At 34.6% G+C, this 18,126-nt stretch overlaps 2 protein-coding genes across 3 annotated transcripts; one reads left to right on the top strand and one right to left on the bottom strand.

Annotated features, from left to right (window-relative positions):
• Positions 1–466: 466 nt before the first annotated feature.
• Positions 467–4,100, top strand: LOC142607421 (protein GRAVITROPIC IN THE LIGHT 1). Its single transcript, XM_075778916.1, has 3 exons — positions 467–738; positions 1,240–1,935; positions 3,047–4,100. Exons 2-3 carry the CDS (start codon positions 1,245–1,247, stop codon positions 3,820–3,822), a joined length of 1,467 nt encoding a protein of 488 aa, XP_075635031.1. The 5' UTR covers positions 467–738; positions 1,240–1,244; the 3' UTR covers positions 3,823–4,100.
• A 405-nt stretch (positions 4,101–4,505) lies between these two features.
• On the bottom strand, positions 4,506–10,224 carry LOC142607422 (mitochondrial uncoupling protein 2). 2 transcript variants are annotated; one of them, XM_075778917.1, is made up of 9 exons: positions 9,905–10,224; positions 8,348–8,572; positions 8,172–8,250; positions 7,895–8,028; positions 7,703–7,801; positions 7,492–7,596; positions 6,685–6,759; positions 5,592–5,678; positions 4,506–4,873 (listed from the first exon to the last, which is right to left on the bottom strand). In XM_075778917.1, the coding sequence occupies exons 1-9, from the start codon at positions 9,983–9,985 to the stop codon at positions 4,856–4,858; spliced, it is 903 nt and encodes a 300-aa protein (XP_075635032.1). In that variant the 5' UTR covers positions 9,986–10,224; the 3' UTR covers positions 4,506–4,855. The 2 variants fall into 2 exon arrangements, with proteins under 2 accessions (XP_075635032.1, XP_075635033.1); XM_075778918.1 differs by lacking the exons at positions 4,506–4,873; positions 5,592–5,678 and having other exon boundaries at positions 6,759–6,894; positions 9,905–10,188.
• Between the last annotated feature and the right edge of the window lie 7,902 nt (positions 10,225–18,126).

The raw sequence follows: 18,126 nt of genomic DNA, 5'->3' as shown, positions 1-18,126 counted from the left end.
GTAAAATTTAGCTGAAATAGTACAATAAGAACCATGAATAGTATCAAAAAGTGTAGTGGCCCATAAATAGTAGCAAAAATAAGCTGACTTTTTAAGCTGGAGTCAAACACACACTAAGAGTTGGTTTAGAATCTACTTATTTTGTTGAAACTGAAATTTCTGAAAATTTTTTGCTGAAAGTATTATAGATAAAGGTAAAAGTTAGCTAAAATAGTACAGTCAGACTTATAAATAGTATAAAAAATATAATGAAACTCATAAATAATAGCAAAAATAAACTAAATAATAAAATAAGTGTAAAAATGATCTTCTCCCAAGCTTACACTAAATGTGATTCTAATTGGTATGGTTTTTTTTTTGGTAGAGTGATTCTATTCTTTATAATAAAAGTAATTGTTTGGGTGGGGACGGTGGTCACTGGCCACTTCCCAATCTTCTCACTCACAATGTTCAGTAGCGTCAACCGCCAGTTGAGAGTTGAGGCCCATAGTCCTTTATTATTGCAGTACCTTTCCTTCCTTCCTAGCCAAGCCAGAGAGAGACTCACAGGTCCACTATTCCACTTGCCACCACTCAACTCTCAAGCTCAGCGCTCTCCACTCTCCAGGAATAATAAAGCACCCCCAATTTGAAACCATAAATTGACAGAGCCTCTTGTTCGTCGACACAGAGAGAAATCCAGAGAAGCAAACAAGATTGTGTTTTAGTGCACATTGACAAACAAAAGTACACAAATAGGTTAGACCTCTTTACTAGAGGATAGCTATTGTTGAACTTATTAAACCCCTGTAGCTGTTGTTTATTTTTTCTTTGTTTTAATCTAATGACATTCCTTGTTTTGACAAAGCTTTGTTTTCGATAGATTTTTTTTGACAAAGTTGTTTACTTGTTTTAATGACATTTTACTTTTTTGACAAAGTTGTTTACTTGCTTCAATGACATTTCAATTAAGTATTGCCAAAAAAAAGAAAAGAAAAGGAAATTAGACTTTGATGTTAATTAAATGAGTTTCATTAATCAATTGCACTTGCATATTTCTTTTGTGTCCTGCTCTGCTCATTAATTATGTATGTATAATAATTAATAAATAATAAAGGGTCTTTGTTTTCTTAAATGCTGGTGGCCCTTCATTTTTATAGTACGAAAAAGCTTTTAGAAACAGTGAGTATAGTGCTTGAGCTTTGAGCTTTGAGCTTATCTGATCAGCTGCTTCCTTCTTCTCTGAACTATATATATTAGAGAAAATGGCGAGCAAGGCGTCAAATTTCTCGGATCTGATCCAAAGAGTCGCCGCCTCTTGCTTACTTCATCCACTAGCCGCTACCCGCCACGAGAATCGAGCTGGAGACGAGGAAGACGAGTCGGAGTCCGAGTCAGAGGCAGAGGCAGAGGCAGAGTTCAAGTCCAAGGAAGAAGAAGAAGCAGAAGAAAAAGAAGAAAAGGAAAAGTACAAGGAATGGTGGGAAGGGACGAAGGAAGAGGCGAGGATAGAGAAAATGATGGAGATGGAGAGAGTGATGAAGGAAGTGTTCGAGGCAGTGTCGTCGATGAAGAGAGCTTACTCGACCCTACAACAAGCGCATTGCCCGTGGGACCCGGAGAGGATAAGGGTGGCTGACGTGGCAGTGGTGGGTGAGCTGAAGAGGCTAGGTGTGTTGAGAGAGAGATTTAGGAGGAGTAGCTACAATGGAGGAAGTAGTAGAGGAGGAAGAAGTGGAGGAGTAGTGGGGGTGAGAGAGGTGGTGGCGCCGTATGAGGCGGCGGTGGAGGAGCTGAAGAGGGAGGTGAAGGTGAGGGAAGTGGAGGTGGAGAATCTCAAGGAGAAGCTTAGGAATGTTGCTACACTCTCTACTACTGTTACCAAGGGAAAGAAGGGACGGTCTCACTCTCACTCTTTGTCAAAAAAGAAGCTTTCTTGCACTCTTCAACCTCAAGGTCAAGCTCTAAAATTTTATCCTCTAGTGTTTTTTTCTTTCCCAACTTTTTATCAATTCTACTACGACACCTCGTTTTGTTGGGTGGTTCATGTTTAGGTTGTTTTTAGTTTTCACAGTTACCACCCCATCTTTATTCAGCAAAAAAAAAAAGTTACACCCCATCTTTGCACACTGCACACTTCATGGTTCATTTAGTTAATGCAGCTTGTGTACATTAATAATATGAGATATAAATTTCTTAATTATATTTTTGGATAGTGTTTAAAAAATTGGCACTTCAGTTTGTGAAGCTTGTTAAGTAAAATTGCTAATAATCCTAGCATCAACTCTTTACATAGATGTGTGTATAACTGTTTACTTTAATTCTAAACCAATAGTATCATCAACATCGCCTGGCATTGGAACCAAAACTAGTAATTATTGAGCAATTCAAAAGTACTATGATGCTATACTCCTTTCTTTCACATGAATAATGAGACTTACCATGAATTTAATTAATAGGACAGATGAAAGGAGGGAGTACTAGTACCGAATAATTTTCCAACCAAAATTGTCCCCCCTTCCCTTTTTATTCCAAAAAAAAAGGGGGGAGGGGGGGGGGAAAGAAAGTATTATCTTCTCAGTTTTGACTAGAACTCACTCAATTTAGTTCCTTGATTTTACTTCAATTGTTAAATTAATCCTGAAAGTTTGAATCTTGTCAATTAGTCCCTCCCTTTATCAAAATGAATTAATTTGGTCATTTTGTCCAAGACTGTTAGTAAACGACATTGTTTGAGCTTTTTTTTTTATTATTAAAAACTTAATTGATTCATGATGAGTGATTTTTCTAAAGATTTAAAAATGTTTACATAGCTACATTTGCTAACAAATTTGGACGGAAGGTCTAGATTGTCTCATTTTGACAAAGTAAGAAACTAAAATTGACAAAAATTAAACCTTATGGCCTAATTTGACAATTGAAGGGGAAGAAATTAGGTAAAGGACTAATTAAATTTTAGCCTAAATTGTAGGCACTAAAACAATAAAATTTCCTAGAAGGTTTCATGTTCTTCTGGTTGCATTGATAATATGCAAGGAATCTGATAACCTACTTTTAATTGTAACAGTTGCAGTAGCCCCAACTTCTGAGCTCTTTGAAACTACAATGAGCCAGGTTAGAGAGGCATCCAAGTCCTTCACATCCCTCCTCCTCTCCCACATGCGCTCTGCCCACTGGGACATTGCTGCTGCTGTCCGTTCCATTGAAGCCGCCACCACTGCCACTGCCACTGATAGTATCACCTTTACTAACAACACTCCATCTGTCATTGCTAGCCACCATGCCAAATATGCTCTTGAATCCTACATTTCCCGCAAAATCTTTCAAGGATTTGACCATGAGACCTTTTACATGGATGGCAGCCTCTCATCCCTCCTCAATCCAGACCAGTTTCGCCGTGACTGCTTCACCCAGTACCGCGATATGAAGGCAATGGACCCTTCTGAACTTCTTGGGATCTTGCCCACCTGTCACTTTGGCAAATTCTGCTCCAAGAAGTACCTTTCCATTGTTCATCCCAAAATGGAGGAGTCCTTGTTTGGAGACTTGGAACAGCAGCGCCAGGTATTGGCCGGGAACCATCCTAGGAGTCAGTTTTATGTTGAATTCTTGCTGCTTGCCAAGGCTGTGTGGCTGCTTCACTTGCTGGCATTCTCACTTGACCCAGCACCTAGTCAGTTCGAGGCAAGTCGGGGAGCTGAGTTTCATCCACAGTATATGGAGAGTGTTATTAAGTTTTCAAATGGGCGCGTGCCTGCAGGTCAAATTGTGGGTTTCCCAGTTAGTCCTGGATTCAAGCTTGGAAACGGTTCGGTTATTAAGGCTAGGGTTTATCTGGTCTAGGACGTAAGGCAAACAATTGAGGTTGTTACATGTCAAGCTGGCTGTTCTTAAACAATTAAAGGGCTTTTTGGGATTGTTTGTTTATTACTAATGCTGTTAGGATATCATTAGGTTATTCTTGTAATTAAGATGGTTAGGTCACTAATGAGAAGGTAAATGTAATATTAACATTTGCTGTTTTCGGAACTGGATGTAGCCGCTTCAGATTCTAGACCTGAAATCCAGAACCTCAGTACTAAATCAGTCTTAATTGATGTTTTCCATTTTGTTCCAGACAATGCAGGCTTATGTTTCATTGTTAGAGCTATTGCCATCAATGAAGGACCATGTTTATGCATAAGAAACCAAGATATATTGCAGATGAAACAAGCGTGTTCTGATATTCATTTCATTGCAGTTTCAAATATGCCTTACCAGTCCAATCAGTCTGTATTTAAAATTACGGGTCACCAGGCTATAAAGAGCTAAATGTACAAGATGTTCTGCAAGATATCACCATTGGCTAGGTAATTAACAATGATATCAATCTGAAGTCTAGATGAGATCTAAATGAGCAACCGGCATAACATCTCAGTAAATTGATCCAAAAAATCTATACAGATAACATCGAGAACAACTCAACCCCCAGATCTTGCCACGGGAATAACCACTCAATTTCTTTTCCTTTCAGGCCGGTAAACAAGTACACGATGAAGATCCCACAATATAGTGGGTTATTTTCATTAAATTTACAACGTAATAATGTCTGCAATGTCAAATTTGATGGAGAAGTGGCAAGGAAAGTAGCTTGCAAACTATCACAAAAGGATCAATAATAATGAATAACTTTTCAAGTCACTCTAGTTTGACAGTATTCAATGTTACATACACTACCCTATATATATATAACTGAGTGGTGAACCAAAAAATGTAGTGGTAATCTTATCTCTCCACAAAAAATCAGAAACAGATGAAGAGGCAATTTCCAAGCAAAGGCTGCACCTTCCTGCTTTACTAATTCCAAACCAGGAAAGCTACAGAGTTGGACTTCACCTCAGAAAATTCTCTTGGCCTGTCATGGAGATGAAATAATGAGCACTTTCAAGATTTTCAATTACAGAGTGGTTAATTGACTCTGCAAACACTCAAAATGATTATTAAAATTTTTATATTAGAAGAATCAATACTTTCAAGCTTCACAGAGAATCATGTACACAAAAAGATCTACCAACCTAAAAAGATTTTTTTTTTTTTTTATTTCTTAGTTGAGGATAATCCATAAGGTTCAAAGACATAATAACTAACATAGTAGTCTACTAAAGTCTAATGTGAACGGTCATGCAATTCCAGAATTGTGCCCACTTCATATGTGGAGAGTGTCATCAGGTCAATTCAGCAGTCCTGCATTAGAAATGGAACTCTAGTTTGCACATCTGAACCAGTGAAACTCATGGTAGATAGAGTGAGACAAAATTTCAATAGCAAATCCACATTCCATGAATGAAAAACCATAAGTGGATAAACTGAAGAGACCTGGTGCACTACCTTGACACCAATTTACAATTTCCTATGAGCATATGCAATTCTTCTAGTCTAGAAAAAAGTAGTTTTAACATTCCAAATTCTAGTACACTTTCTCTACGTCTAAAAGAATGAAATAGTAAACTCCATTGCAACATATGAATGAAACTGCAGGATGAATAGCAATCCCCAGAATCAGGTGCATGTAAGTACCTAGATTTAACTCAAATTCAATACCAAGATGCATTAACATAATTTTAATATCTTACTTGCTCAAAAGTTAGAAACATAATAGCATTCCAAGAACCCAACCGGCCAAAATTAGGGAAGAACCCTTTATAAAAGGCAAGAAATCCCTGCAATAATAATTTTTTATGAGTTAGTGCTTATTACTGAAGTTGACGGTCCATGCAGACATTTATGTCAAGTTATTAATCAAGAGTAAGAACTTGTTTCTCATTTTAAAAGGAAAAAAATCCCTACAATATATAATTCAACTGATTTTATTTATTGTTAAGTTCCACGTGCATTCAGCCTCCACCCTATATTTTAGGCAGAGGAGATCACTGGTTTCTCATTATTTTCCCTCTATCCCTTTTTCTTTTCATTTTTTCTTTTTTCCTTTTTTTTTCTGATAAGTAGATAGTAGGGGAGGGAGGTAGTGCAATTGGAACCACAAATGTGGGACCCCACAAAGGATGTCATTGCCGTTGAACTATCACTTGAACCCCTCTGTCCCATTTTATATGTTCACTTTAGAATCCAATGTTCTAAGGGGATGTGTTATTTTATGCATCATCTTTTAAATTAAAAGGCATAAGTTTTCAATATTATCATCTTTAATTAAAACTCGTACAAAACAAGAGGACAAAAAATAATAACTTTTTTCAATACAATAAAAGGCAATTTTAGGTTTTTTTTTTTTTTTTGATAATTAGAAAGATTAATAATAAGAGGTGTACAATTTTTTTTAAAATTGAAAATTTGATAGTTAGAATTGGAGAGAGAGATTTGAACCCTAGATCTCTCCATTGGAAACACCAAGAGATGCTAGTTGAACTACAAGTCTCTTGGCTAGGAAAATTATTAAAATTGTTCTTATTGACTTTTCAAAGTAGATAATGTGTTGGGATATTCCAAAAAGTAATAATGGGCAAAAAAAAAATGGAACATAGAAGAGTTTTTTTTTCCTTGAATGATCTCCTTTTTGAAAATCGGTAGCCTTCTAGAGAGTCCAATCTAAAGCATCTTTGTGAGGTGCGTGTGTGAGAGTGAGAGAGAGAGAGGGAGGGGGGGGAGAGGAGAGTAATATTCACAAATACATAAAAGAAAATTATAAACTTCAAAGACAAATCAACATACCTCACTCTTCAAAGTTTTGATGAAGCAATCAAGCGTATTTTTGTAAGTTGAATCTCCCATCATTCTAGATTTCACCTGGAACATAACAAGCATGGCATCCAAGCCAACATTGACTGACTAGCTCATCCTTAAAAAACTATATAAAATTGCTTCATATGATAAGAAACAAATTTTGATCACAATCTTTCACTAGCACAGCCGCGTTAAAGCCTGCAGCGAATAATTTTGCAGATTATGCTACAACAGGAAAACAGCTTCAACAGCAATAAAAAGTTAGAAAAGCAAGAAAGCTTGCACAGATTCACTCATATAAAAAAATATCATCTCATAGTCAAAATGAACTTATGAAGATATCTAAATGTTATTAGTACTATTTACAAGGTTACACACATGAGAGACAGCATGTGACTCTTTTGAATCCAAAATAGTTGGTTTTTATAATTATCATGTCGTGCCTGTTTTAAATTATCCAAGATTTGCATCATGTCCATCATATTATCAATTTTTCCATCGGTGTTGCAAAATTTCAACAAAGTTCAACGGAAATTTTCTTAAATGAAAATAGTTCTGGAGGACTGAGTCTGATATAAAAGCTTGAATTTAGAGCTGATTTGTCAGAATCATTGAAACAAAGAAACATCACAGAAATAATGACAGAATAAATTCCTACAATAGTGAATGTCAACTTGTCATATACAAACATACAACTATAAATCAAAGCATATGAAGATGAAAATAGACTATTGGAAGACTGTAAACCATACAATTCGTGGCTAAAAGTAGAGGAAGCAGAAAAAGAATGCCTACCACATCAACAGGAGAACCAATACAGACAGCAAAGAAACCTGCACCTAGACCAGCTAGCAGATGAGTTAAGATATTGTCCATGAACCCTGGAATGTTCAAAATCATCTGCATAAGTATAGTGTGTTAGGACATTTTGGAAGTAACTTAACGTGGCAACAACTTCAAAATACAAAACAAGCTCAACTTAAAAGACTTAATACTTTTATGTTACCTGTTTCACTTGGTCATAACTGGCTAGTTCAGCAGCATTTACTATAGCATTTCTTGCTACATTGGGGCCAAGGCCAGTCCAAAGCGCCCCTAAACCTTCCTAATTTTTATATAGATATTCGAAATGATACACTGAGATACTGGGAAAAAGAAGAAGAAAAGAAAAGCACAATACTACTGCAAGAAAACTGACCTGCTTCACTATGGTGAAATAAGCATCCCAAGCTCCAGAATAACGCCTAGGCACGCCAGCCGGCAATTTTCCTTCAGCTTGAAGTCGAACTTTGACAAGATCAGTTGGATTAGCCACAATAATTGCTATAGCACCTGTCAAGTTTTTTTATTTATTAAAAAAAAAGTTTATTATGAAAACTAAAGAAGCAATGGGAATGGTGACAATAGTTTGAGAAAGTTAATGCAGGTTGTATGCAAATTCGAACAGCAGGCAGGGAAGTGAGAAACATTCTCACCTGTTAAAAAAGCAGCAAGTATTTTGTGGTATAAAGGAATTTCTCCAGTAAATTCACTGCCAACTAGATATCTTTTGACCTGTTCAACATGCAATTAATGAATACACATAAACTTGTGCCGCTGAGAAAGCATAAGAATTAATTGTATTCATGAAAAGAGCATATAATAAACTCACAGGACCATATAAGCCAATCCGTAAGCCTCCATAAAGACACTGGCGTTGTAATCCTGGAATAAGGCCTTTCCAAAGTGCCGACAAACCTTCTTCCCTGGCAATGGTGGCCATAGTACCCAACAAGCCTCTATATTTGGGAAAACCCACTCCATCCACCCCAGCTGCTGCTGATTTCTTTTGAAGCTGAAGCCTGACTTTAGCAGTGTCCAAAGGAAGAGTACAGAACTGCAAAAAAAATCAATGAAGACAATGACAAGTGAAATCCACTCATATTTTTGTGAGCTCCAATAGGTGTGTGTGCGTGTGTTTTTAGAAGAAAAGAACTGTGACATTACTAAAGAAAGCAAATGCATTATTATGCATACTGCATAGAGCATGAACCATTATATCATAATGCTTAACTACAAAAACAGATTATGGAAACTAAGACCTTAACTCAGGCTAAGACAAAATCCATCACTTTGACATCATGTACTCCTGTTTTGCCTTATTAAGTTAATGCATCAATTTTACAATCAGAATACAATTCTTAGATAATCAAGTAATGTGTTTCTTTCGTTGTCATAAAGGACAATTTTTATAAACGAAACAGGTTTTCAAAACTGAATTTCAAACTGCTTGAGAATCAGGAGGAATTATCTGAAGTCAAATAAGCTTAAACAAGTAAAGGGGAAAAAAAGATAGAACCTAGCACATAATGTAGAATAATACCATTACTCATTGACTAAAATCCTTCAACAGTAAACTAGGGCAATGCTGTCTAATACCTATAAAATCACATTTTAAAAAGAAAATCATAAAAGAATATAGCTGAAAACCAAACATCAATTGCAAAATTACCAATTATCCTTGGTAGGCGCAGTCTCCCCCTTTTAAATGGGAGTAAGAGTAGAGACAGAGTTCAAACTCGTGTCCATCTATGTTAAGAACATGATAAATTATCAATTATTCCAAAAGCTTAAGTTAGTAGAAAATGGTAACTTAACAATTTAACCATTTTTCTAACAGCAATATTACATTAATAGTTAATAACAAAACTCCCAGATCACGTTTTGGTAGTCACCAGCAGACAAACACATCAAATTCAAGTAACAGAATTTCATAAGCTTTGATTACAACAGACAGACCTGTTTTCAACAAAAGAAAGAAGCAGTAGCTTATTTGCTTATTTGTCGATGCTTGATCGAATTATAGTTGTAGCTAGAAAAAAGTGAAACTTTAAAAAATTGTACATAACCTAGAACATGAAAATTAGTAATAATTTAAAATTAAAAAAAAAAAAAAATGATGACAGATAGACACATGGTTTTTGAAATTCAGCTGTACCACATTTCCTAGAACACCCAAATGAGACATATAAATCAAAAGAATCACACTACGCTGATAATAATAAATCTCCTTTAAAACCCAGATTAGTAAGCAAAGCATACTCTTTGAGCTCAAAACACGAAAGAAAAGTCAAAGATTGTTAATACCCAGATATCAAATTAAGTAAAACGCATAAATGAGAATTGAATGAACACAATTTTAATTCAAAATCAGGAAGATCAATGGTACCTCGGCAAAACAAGCCGCGAAAGCGCTGCACAGGAATATTTCAGCGAAAGAAATCTCGGTCACAAGCTTGAGATCTGCCATTGGAAGCTGCAAAGGCTATATAGTATATACTATATAGACTAAAAAGAAAAGCTAGAAAGCAAAGAATTGGCAATGGAGTGGCAAATATTGAAAAAAAGAAAATGTGGGTTTTGTTACTTTATAGAGAGAAAGGCTATTACTAATGTGTAACAACGAAGGAAGAGCACGTGAAACATAAGCGCCTACAAAACATTGGACACCATAGTCATAGGATAGAAGCCTGTGCAACTGGGTTTTTTCACTCACTTTCGTTGTCACTTTCATTTCAATTAATAATGTATTATCTTTGGTAAGTGGGAGTTGTTATGGCAGTTAATCGTTCTTAATATCATTCTAATATTTACAGCGATACCAAAAAATAAAAATCCTAGTATAATTTTTCGTTACATTGAATCAATGTTGAAAAGATAATACTTGATTTTCTAAATGATTTATATAAACAGTGGATCTTGATCTGATATATTCAAAGTGTACTGATGTAATTCATCCACGTATAACGTAATAAAAAATTAAGCATCCCCTTCAGACAAATACAAATGGAACCGATATCTTATTTAGTTATTACCGATAATCTCGGATACTTTAAAAGATATATTCAACCTCCTAGGTCCTAGGGTACTTAAAGTTTTTTTGTTTTTTTTGAGAATCACTTTGCGGTGGTTATTTTATATATGTATGTAAATCAAGAAAAAAGGTAGACTTTAGATGCTGGATTCACTGTGCGAAAGATTCCTTGACGTGTGAGCTGCAGAAAGTAGAATTTATATATTTCCTACATTTATTTATTTTTGTAGAAGGATGGAGGGTTGCTTTATGTGTCACTATAAAGTCTATAATCAGTAATTCCTTTGTTCCTGTCATGCAGAAAGTGTCTGGATTAAGTTTTTTCTTTTTCTTTTTTTGAGATATAATTACGCTTTAATTAACTAGCAAAGCCTACTAATTAAGGAGTTTCCGTCTATAATATACAAAAACTAGAAAGGCTCTTTTTTTCCTCTCTCTCTCTCTCTCTCTCTCTCTCTCAATATTAGGCTCACTTTGAGAGGAAGAACAAAAAAAAAAATTAAAAAAATGGCCTATGGATGGCATTATGTCTAAGAGCATTAGAATTGGTGGAAGCAAATTGCTAAAATGCTAAATTTATCAACCAAACATAACAAATGCTCCTGCATCAGTGGAGGAAAAGCCAATTTTTTTGGCAGTGCACTGTAACTTAGATGGTTAAAAAAAAAAAAGGTGATACGTCTACAATATTCTTACAATATTTTCACAACAAATTATAAGTGGTTAGTCGTTTTTATTTTTAATTTGAACCTATCACTGAAATTACTTTTCTACCCAATAACAACCTGCCACGTAGGATTTGTTGTGAAAATGTCGTAAACATAACATTTCTCTTAAAAAATAATATTTTATTAAAATATATTATTTTATGAGAATTGCTACGTCCACAATATTTTCATAACAAATCATAGGTGGTTAGTTATTATTAGTTTTAATTTGAATTTATCATTGAAATTACTTTTCTATCTCACTAATAACCACCCGTAAGGCCGTAACAACCTACTACATTAGATTTATTGTGAACATAGCATTTTTCTTATTTTATTGTGTTGGCGGTGATGGTTGTTGTTTATTGTAGTAGATATATTATTTTATTGTGTTGTTTGTATCATTTTATTATGTTGAATGCTAAAATAAAACTATTGATGTTAAGCGTTTTGAAAAGTACGATAGTAAGAGTACTCACAATAAAGATGCTAAAATAACTCAAAAGTTATTTTAGCATCTCAATCACAAAAAAGGCCCTACAGCAAAGTTGATATAACTAAAAGTTTTAACTATATTTTACCTTCATGCTACAATGGGTTGTTATCAATAACGGCTCACTATAGCATGTAGGTAAACATAAAAAACATTTTTTTATTCCCTCCATTCTCTTTTTTTTTTTTAATTCCCTCCTTTCTCCTCCCTTCTCTATTGACTGGGTTTGGCTAGGCATCGGCGTGGTTGTGAGATCGGATTCGTGGGTTGGTGGGGCAATGGTGGAGGTGGTGGTCAAATTCGTTCGTGGTGGTCAGATTCATTGGTTGGTTGGATTTTTTTAATTCTGCTATTGTGGTTTGTAGTTATGGCCAGTGGGGCGACGGTGGAGGTGGTTGTTGCTATTATGTTGGTTTTTATGGTGGCAGTGGGTTGCTCTGGGTGTTTATGGGTTATGGTTAATGGTGGCAGTGGGTTGTGGTTGACAATGCTAGTGGGTTGTTGAGGTTGATGGTGGCTATGAGTTATGGTTTTAATATATTTATTTTATTAGGTTGTTTATATTATTTTAACGTGGTGTATGTTAAAATAGAAGTTTTGATGTTGGGTATATTGTAAAGTGTGTTGTTAAAATAGGTAAATTATGTTTTTGAGTTGTTAAAAGCTAAAATTTTCAACTCTTTTACGGTGAAAGCTCTAAAATAGATAAAGTAGCCTTCTGTGATGCTAAATTGCTAAATTTTTTGCACCACCAATGATGTTGTAGGCTGTATACATGTCTAGTCAAGGTTTTTTTTTTGTTTTTTTTTTTTTCAGAAGAATGTCTTGTCAAGGTAAGTGTATTCAATTACATAGATCAAATCTAATTCAATTTATGTTATAATTGTCTTATGGCAAACAACTTCCTTTGCCGCTTCACAAGCAGCAATATATTCAGCTTCCATAGTGGAGTCCGCAATACAAGATTGCTTAACACTCCTCCAAATTATAGCTCCACCTCCTAAGGTGAACACACAACCTGAAGTGAACTTTCTGAAATCAAAATCTGATTGAAAATCTGAATCTTTATAGCCAATGGGAATCAAATCCTCACTATGGTAAACAAGCATATAATTTCTCATTCTCCGTAGATACTTGAGAATATGCTTTATAGCTTGCCAATGTTTTGGTCATGGATTTGATTGATATCGGCTAACCATGCCAACTGAATAACAAATATCCGGCCTAGTATATAGCATGGCATACATGAGACTTCCTACTACAGAAGCATAAGGAATTTGTCTCATCATATTTTCTTCCTCAAGAGTCTTAGGCCTTTGGTCATCAGATAGAGGAACTCCATGTCTAAAAGAAAGTAATCATTTCTTGGAGTTTTGCATGTTAAACCGTTTTAGAACCTTATCTATATATCCAGCTTGTGATAAACTTAACATCTTATTCTTGCAATCTCGCCAAAGCTTGATCTCTAGAATAAAGTTAGCTTAACCCAAGTCCTTCATATCAAATTGGCTTGACAACCAAACTTTTACTGATAACATTACCCCTACATCATTTTCAATGAGTAGAATATCATCAATATAAAGCACTAGGAACATTACTACTTTGTTTCGACGTCTTTTGTACACATATGGTTCATCAAGATTTTATTCAAAACCAAATGACTTGATTGCTTGATCAAATTTGATGTTCCATGACCTAGATGCTTGTTTAAGTCCATAAATGGACCTTTTCAACTTACATAACATATGTTATTGGTTCTTCGTTATGAAACATTCCGGTTGCATCATATAGATTTCTTCTTCAAGATTGTCATTAAGAAATACAGTCTTGACACCCATTTACCAAATCTCATAATCATAATGAGTAACAATGGATAAGATAATTCTGATAGATTTAAGCATGGCTATTGGCGAAAAAGTTTCATCATAATCAGTATCTTCTTTTTGTGTGTATCCTTTCGCCACTAGTTTTGCTTTAAAGGTTTCAACTTTTCAATCTATCCCTCTCTTCCTCTTGTAAACCCATTTGCAACCAACAAGTTTAATACCGTTAGACACCTTTACAAGGTCCCAAACTTGATTGGAATACATAGAATCTAATTTAGATTTCATAGCATTGACCCAATGATGTGCATCTATATCATTCATTGCCTCCTCATAAGTGTAGGGGTCCAATTCAACCTCCTCTAAGATAGCTTCATAAGTTTCTCCAAAGCCTATAAATCTTATAGGAGGCCAAACAATTCTTCCACTACGACGAGGCACCTGTGTACTAGTCATCTCATGAGTAATATCTTGTGGTGTATCTAATACAGCCACATCATCCCTAGTTTCATTAATTGATTGTTCAACTATAAGTTCATTCATTTCAGCTAAAATAACTCTACTTCTAGGAGTATAATCATTCATATAATCATTTTCCAAGAATTTGACATTTGTGCTAACAAACACTTTATTATCCTTATGACTATAGAATAAACCTCCAGTAGTTCCTTTTGGATACCCTACAAAGAATTCCACTTTTGTTTTAAACTGTAACTTGTCAAACTTTCCTTTCAACACATGTGCTGGACAACCCAAATATAGAGATGTCTCATACTAGGCTTATGCCCAGTCCACAACTCTATAGATGTTTTAGGAACAGACTTCGAAGATATTAAATTCAAAAGATACATTGCAGTATTTAAGGCATATCCCCAAAAGGAATTGTTAGAGTCGAATAACTCAACATGGATCTAACCATATCTAAAAGAGTCTTATTCATTCTTTCTGCTACACTATTTTGTTGTGGAGTTCCAGGTGCAGTCAACTAAGATATAATCCCATTTTCAGTTAAGTAATCCTTGAAATCCCTAAGAAAGTATTCGCCACCTCGATCATATCGAATAGCCTATATGCATTTACCTAATTGAATCTCAACTTCAGCCCTAAACTCTTTGAACTTTTCAAAAGTTTTGGACTTCCGTTTTATTAGGTATACATAATCAAATCTATAGTAATCATCAATGAAGATAATGAAATACTCATAGCTACCTCTTGCTTGGATTGACATAAGACCACATACATCTGAATGTACTAATTCCAGCAACTTTTGGGCTCTTTTACCTTTTGCATTAAAAAGTTGTTTGGTCATTTTACCCTCTAAACAAGATTCACAAATTGAAAAACCATCAAAATCCATGGGCCCTAAAAGTCCATCTTTGATAAGTCTTTGAATTTTGTTTGAATTAATATGACCCAAACGCAAGTGCCAAAGATATGCATCACTTGTAGAAGAAAACTTTCTCTTTAATGATTTTACATGAGAGTTATTATTTAATTCAAAATTGTATAATTCATGCTTATTAAGAGTTAAAATATAAAGACCATCAACAATATTGCCAGTACAGATAAGCACTTTACCTTTATTTATTACAACATTGTTTTTCAGGATAACACAATATCCATGTTTACCTAAATAAGTTGCAGAAATTAAATTCCTACAAACATTAGGCACATACAGACAGTCTTCCATTATTAAAACTCTAAATTCAAAACATAATTTAAACACTCCAACAGCTACAATTGGAATCATACTCCCATCAGCCAAGGTAAGAAACATTTATCCTTTATTCAACTTTATGGTCTCTTGGAACCTTTGCAAAGAATTGCAAATATGATTAGTATAACTTGAATCCACACACCAGGAATCCGTGGGATTCTGTATCAAACATATTTCAAAAAGAAAATAACTTTTCATACCCTTATTTTTAGCAGCTCTAAATATTGAACAATTCCTCTTCCAAAGTCCTTTCTCACCACAACGGAAACACTTTTCTTTGGTTTTCTTTCCTTTATTGGCAATTCCTAAGGCAACTTGTTTACCATCTTGCTTGGCGAAGTCCTTCTTCTTCTTCTTCTTCTTACCCTTACCTTTTGACTTAGGTTGAGAAGTAGAAGTTTCAGCCATATTGGCATTAACATTAGAAGTACCAAAGATACCTTTCGCCGCTACCATCTCATTCATTAATTCATACAATGAATAAATCTTGTTGTTCATATTATAGTTAAGTTTGAATTCCTTGAATGATTCTAGTAGTGAGTAGAGTATCGTATCCACTTGGGATTCTCCATCAATTTCGGCACCTAAAACTTCCAATGTATTCAAATTGAAGATCATCCTAAGACAATGCTCCCTCATTGAAGTACCTTCAACCATTTTGGTATTATAAATCTACCTCATAGATTCTTGCCTTGCAGAACGGCCCCTGCCCACCAAATATCTCCTTCAGACTTAGCAATAATGTTCGAAGTCAGTTTTACATCCTGCATCTGATGTTGTAGAATATTTGAGATAGATGCCAAGATATAGCACTTGGTCAAATTTGTGCATTTGACGCTATTTTTATTCAAGAGGAGCATCTAATGATAGAAAGCTAGGACATGGTTGAGTAAGCACATATTTGTGCTCTTCAGTAGTAAGAACAATGTCCAAATTTCTTTTCCAGTCAACATAGTTGGATCCAGTCAGTTTGTTTTGATTAAGAATAATAACAAGTGAGATAAACGATGCCATGATTTCAATCTGAAAACAATAAACATGAATATAATAAGTAAACTGGACATTATCAATTTAGCATATAAACATATAGTATGAAACTTTAATAAAACCATAATAAAATATATGCAATAACAACCCAATCTCATATTCAATATGCCTCAACATAGAGTGAATATTAAATACTATGATTGATTGAGAACTATTCTCACTATTAGTGCTATCATGATAACTCTTATTAAATACTAATAATATGTCATTTTACATTTAGCCTCTAAGTAATAATAGTAAGAACTTAGCATAGAGGATACTGTGATACTTAGTCTAGTGTATACCATTGTCTAGAATCATGTGTAGCCACATTTTATCCCCTTAACAGGCTTACTTTGTAGTACCATGATATAAAACACCATCCACATGGAATGCAAAACTTGAGGCTAAGACAAGGTGTTTGATCAAACCACTATAAACCAAGAAATTCAATCTTGTAGGACCATGAAATAAATACTCTCTGCATGGAATGCTAAGCTCGAAGCAAAGACAAAGTATATATTTCACATTACTATGAACCGACAATGGAGGCCGTGAGATCCAACCCTTGTATCTCTCTCCCACTAGATGTTTTAAAAGAAAGGTTTTTAATTTGTAAATATGTGTAATCTGATCACACACAGCCTTGCACTTTATACATTTGAAAACACTTAGAAAAAATTCAAAAAATTCCCTTTCAGAGGCATTTTCGCGAGAAACTCAAGACTAAGCTGTTCTCGCGAAAATGAGTTAAGGCAAAATAGTGAAAACACAAAATTTAGACAAAAACTTTCGTGACTGTCTCGCCACTGTTTCGCGAGTAAAGCTTAACTGCAAAAAGTTTTGTGCTTCAGAGGCATTTTTTGCGAGTAACTTCGCGAGAAGGTAACCTGCGAAAAACGCATGTTTTTAGTTTTTAAAGGGAAGATGTTGACAGTTTTCAATAGTTTTTCATGAACAAACAACCACCATATGAGCATAAAAATTAGAATTTGATATCAAAACTGAATTCCATTGATGTTATAGCCTTAAAGTTCAATTCAACATACTTAAATTCAAATTTAAACAACATCATAACATCAATATCAGTTTTCATAAAACCATAGTTTCAACAACTGTGCAGAAAATTAAATATATAATCTTCTAACATCATGAAACTATTATCTCTAATTTCAAAACTCACAAAATATGTTATACAGATTCGAAATTGAAGACTGCTCTGATACCAATTGTTGGTTAACTACATGTTTGTATTGCATACAAAACATACGCAGCGGAAAATTAATTGATCTACTTCATTCGCAATTGTTAACCTGTACTATGCAAATTTCAAAATTTAAGAACAAGAGAGCGTACCTTGGTGCGATAAAATTTAAAACAAAAGATCATAAGTACTCGGGAACACTTTGATCTTCACTCTAATTCTACTTTACGCCCAAAAAGTGTGGTCTCTCAATCAATTTTTTAAAGGGAGAATAAGAAAGTGTCTCGCACTCACATACACACCATTTTACAATGATGTCATACTATATCAAAATTTTGTATGTTTCTCTCTTTGTATTTAACTGATTATCTAATTAAGCTAGCCTTTTGGGCCTTTCCAATTGGACTTTAGTGTGTGGTTTGGATTGAGATCAAAAGGGACCAATAAGACACTAGTTCCAATGAGTTTTGGGCTTTTCTGTCAACTCTTGACAGGTCCAAAGTTACCATTAAATATATTTAATACCACTGTATAAATATAGTTGTACTCTAGGCCTTATTTATAAATTAGATTCCAATACTTTATTATACATGCAACCCATTCATTA

This window comes from Castanea sativa, chromosome 8, assembly GCF_040712315.1.
Source record: "Castanea sativa cultivar Marrone di Chiusa Pesio chromosome 8, ASM4071231v1".
Lineage (NCBI taxonomy): Eukaryota > Viridiplantae > Streptophyta > Magnoliopsida > Fagales > Fagaceae > Castanea > Castanea sativa.
The sequence above is the reverse complement of the archived record's forward strand: the minus strand, read 5'-3'. Positions and strand labels throughout refer to the sequence as shown.

Coding starts and splice junctions, on each gene's coding strand:
- LOC142607421 (XM_075778916.1), top strand. CDS start 1,245: ATGGCGAGCAAGGCGTCAAATTTCTCGGATCTGATCCAAAGAGTCGCC. Junction 1,936..3,046: donor TTGCACTCTTCAACCTCAAG/GTCAAGCTCTAA, acceptor TAATTGTAACAG/TTGCAGTAGCCCCAACTTCT.
- LOC142607422 (XM_075778917.1), bottom strand. CDS start 9,985: ATGGCAGATCTCAAGCTTGTGACCGAGATTTCTTTCGCTGAAATATTC. Junction 7,597..7,702: donor GTTATGACCAAGTGAAACAG/GTAACATAAAAG, acceptor ATACTTATGCAG/ATGATTTTGAACATTCCAGG. Junction 6,760..7,491: donor TTGGTTCTCCTGTTGATGTG/GTAGGCATTCTT, acceptor GTTATGTTCCAG/GTGAAATCTAGAATGATGGG.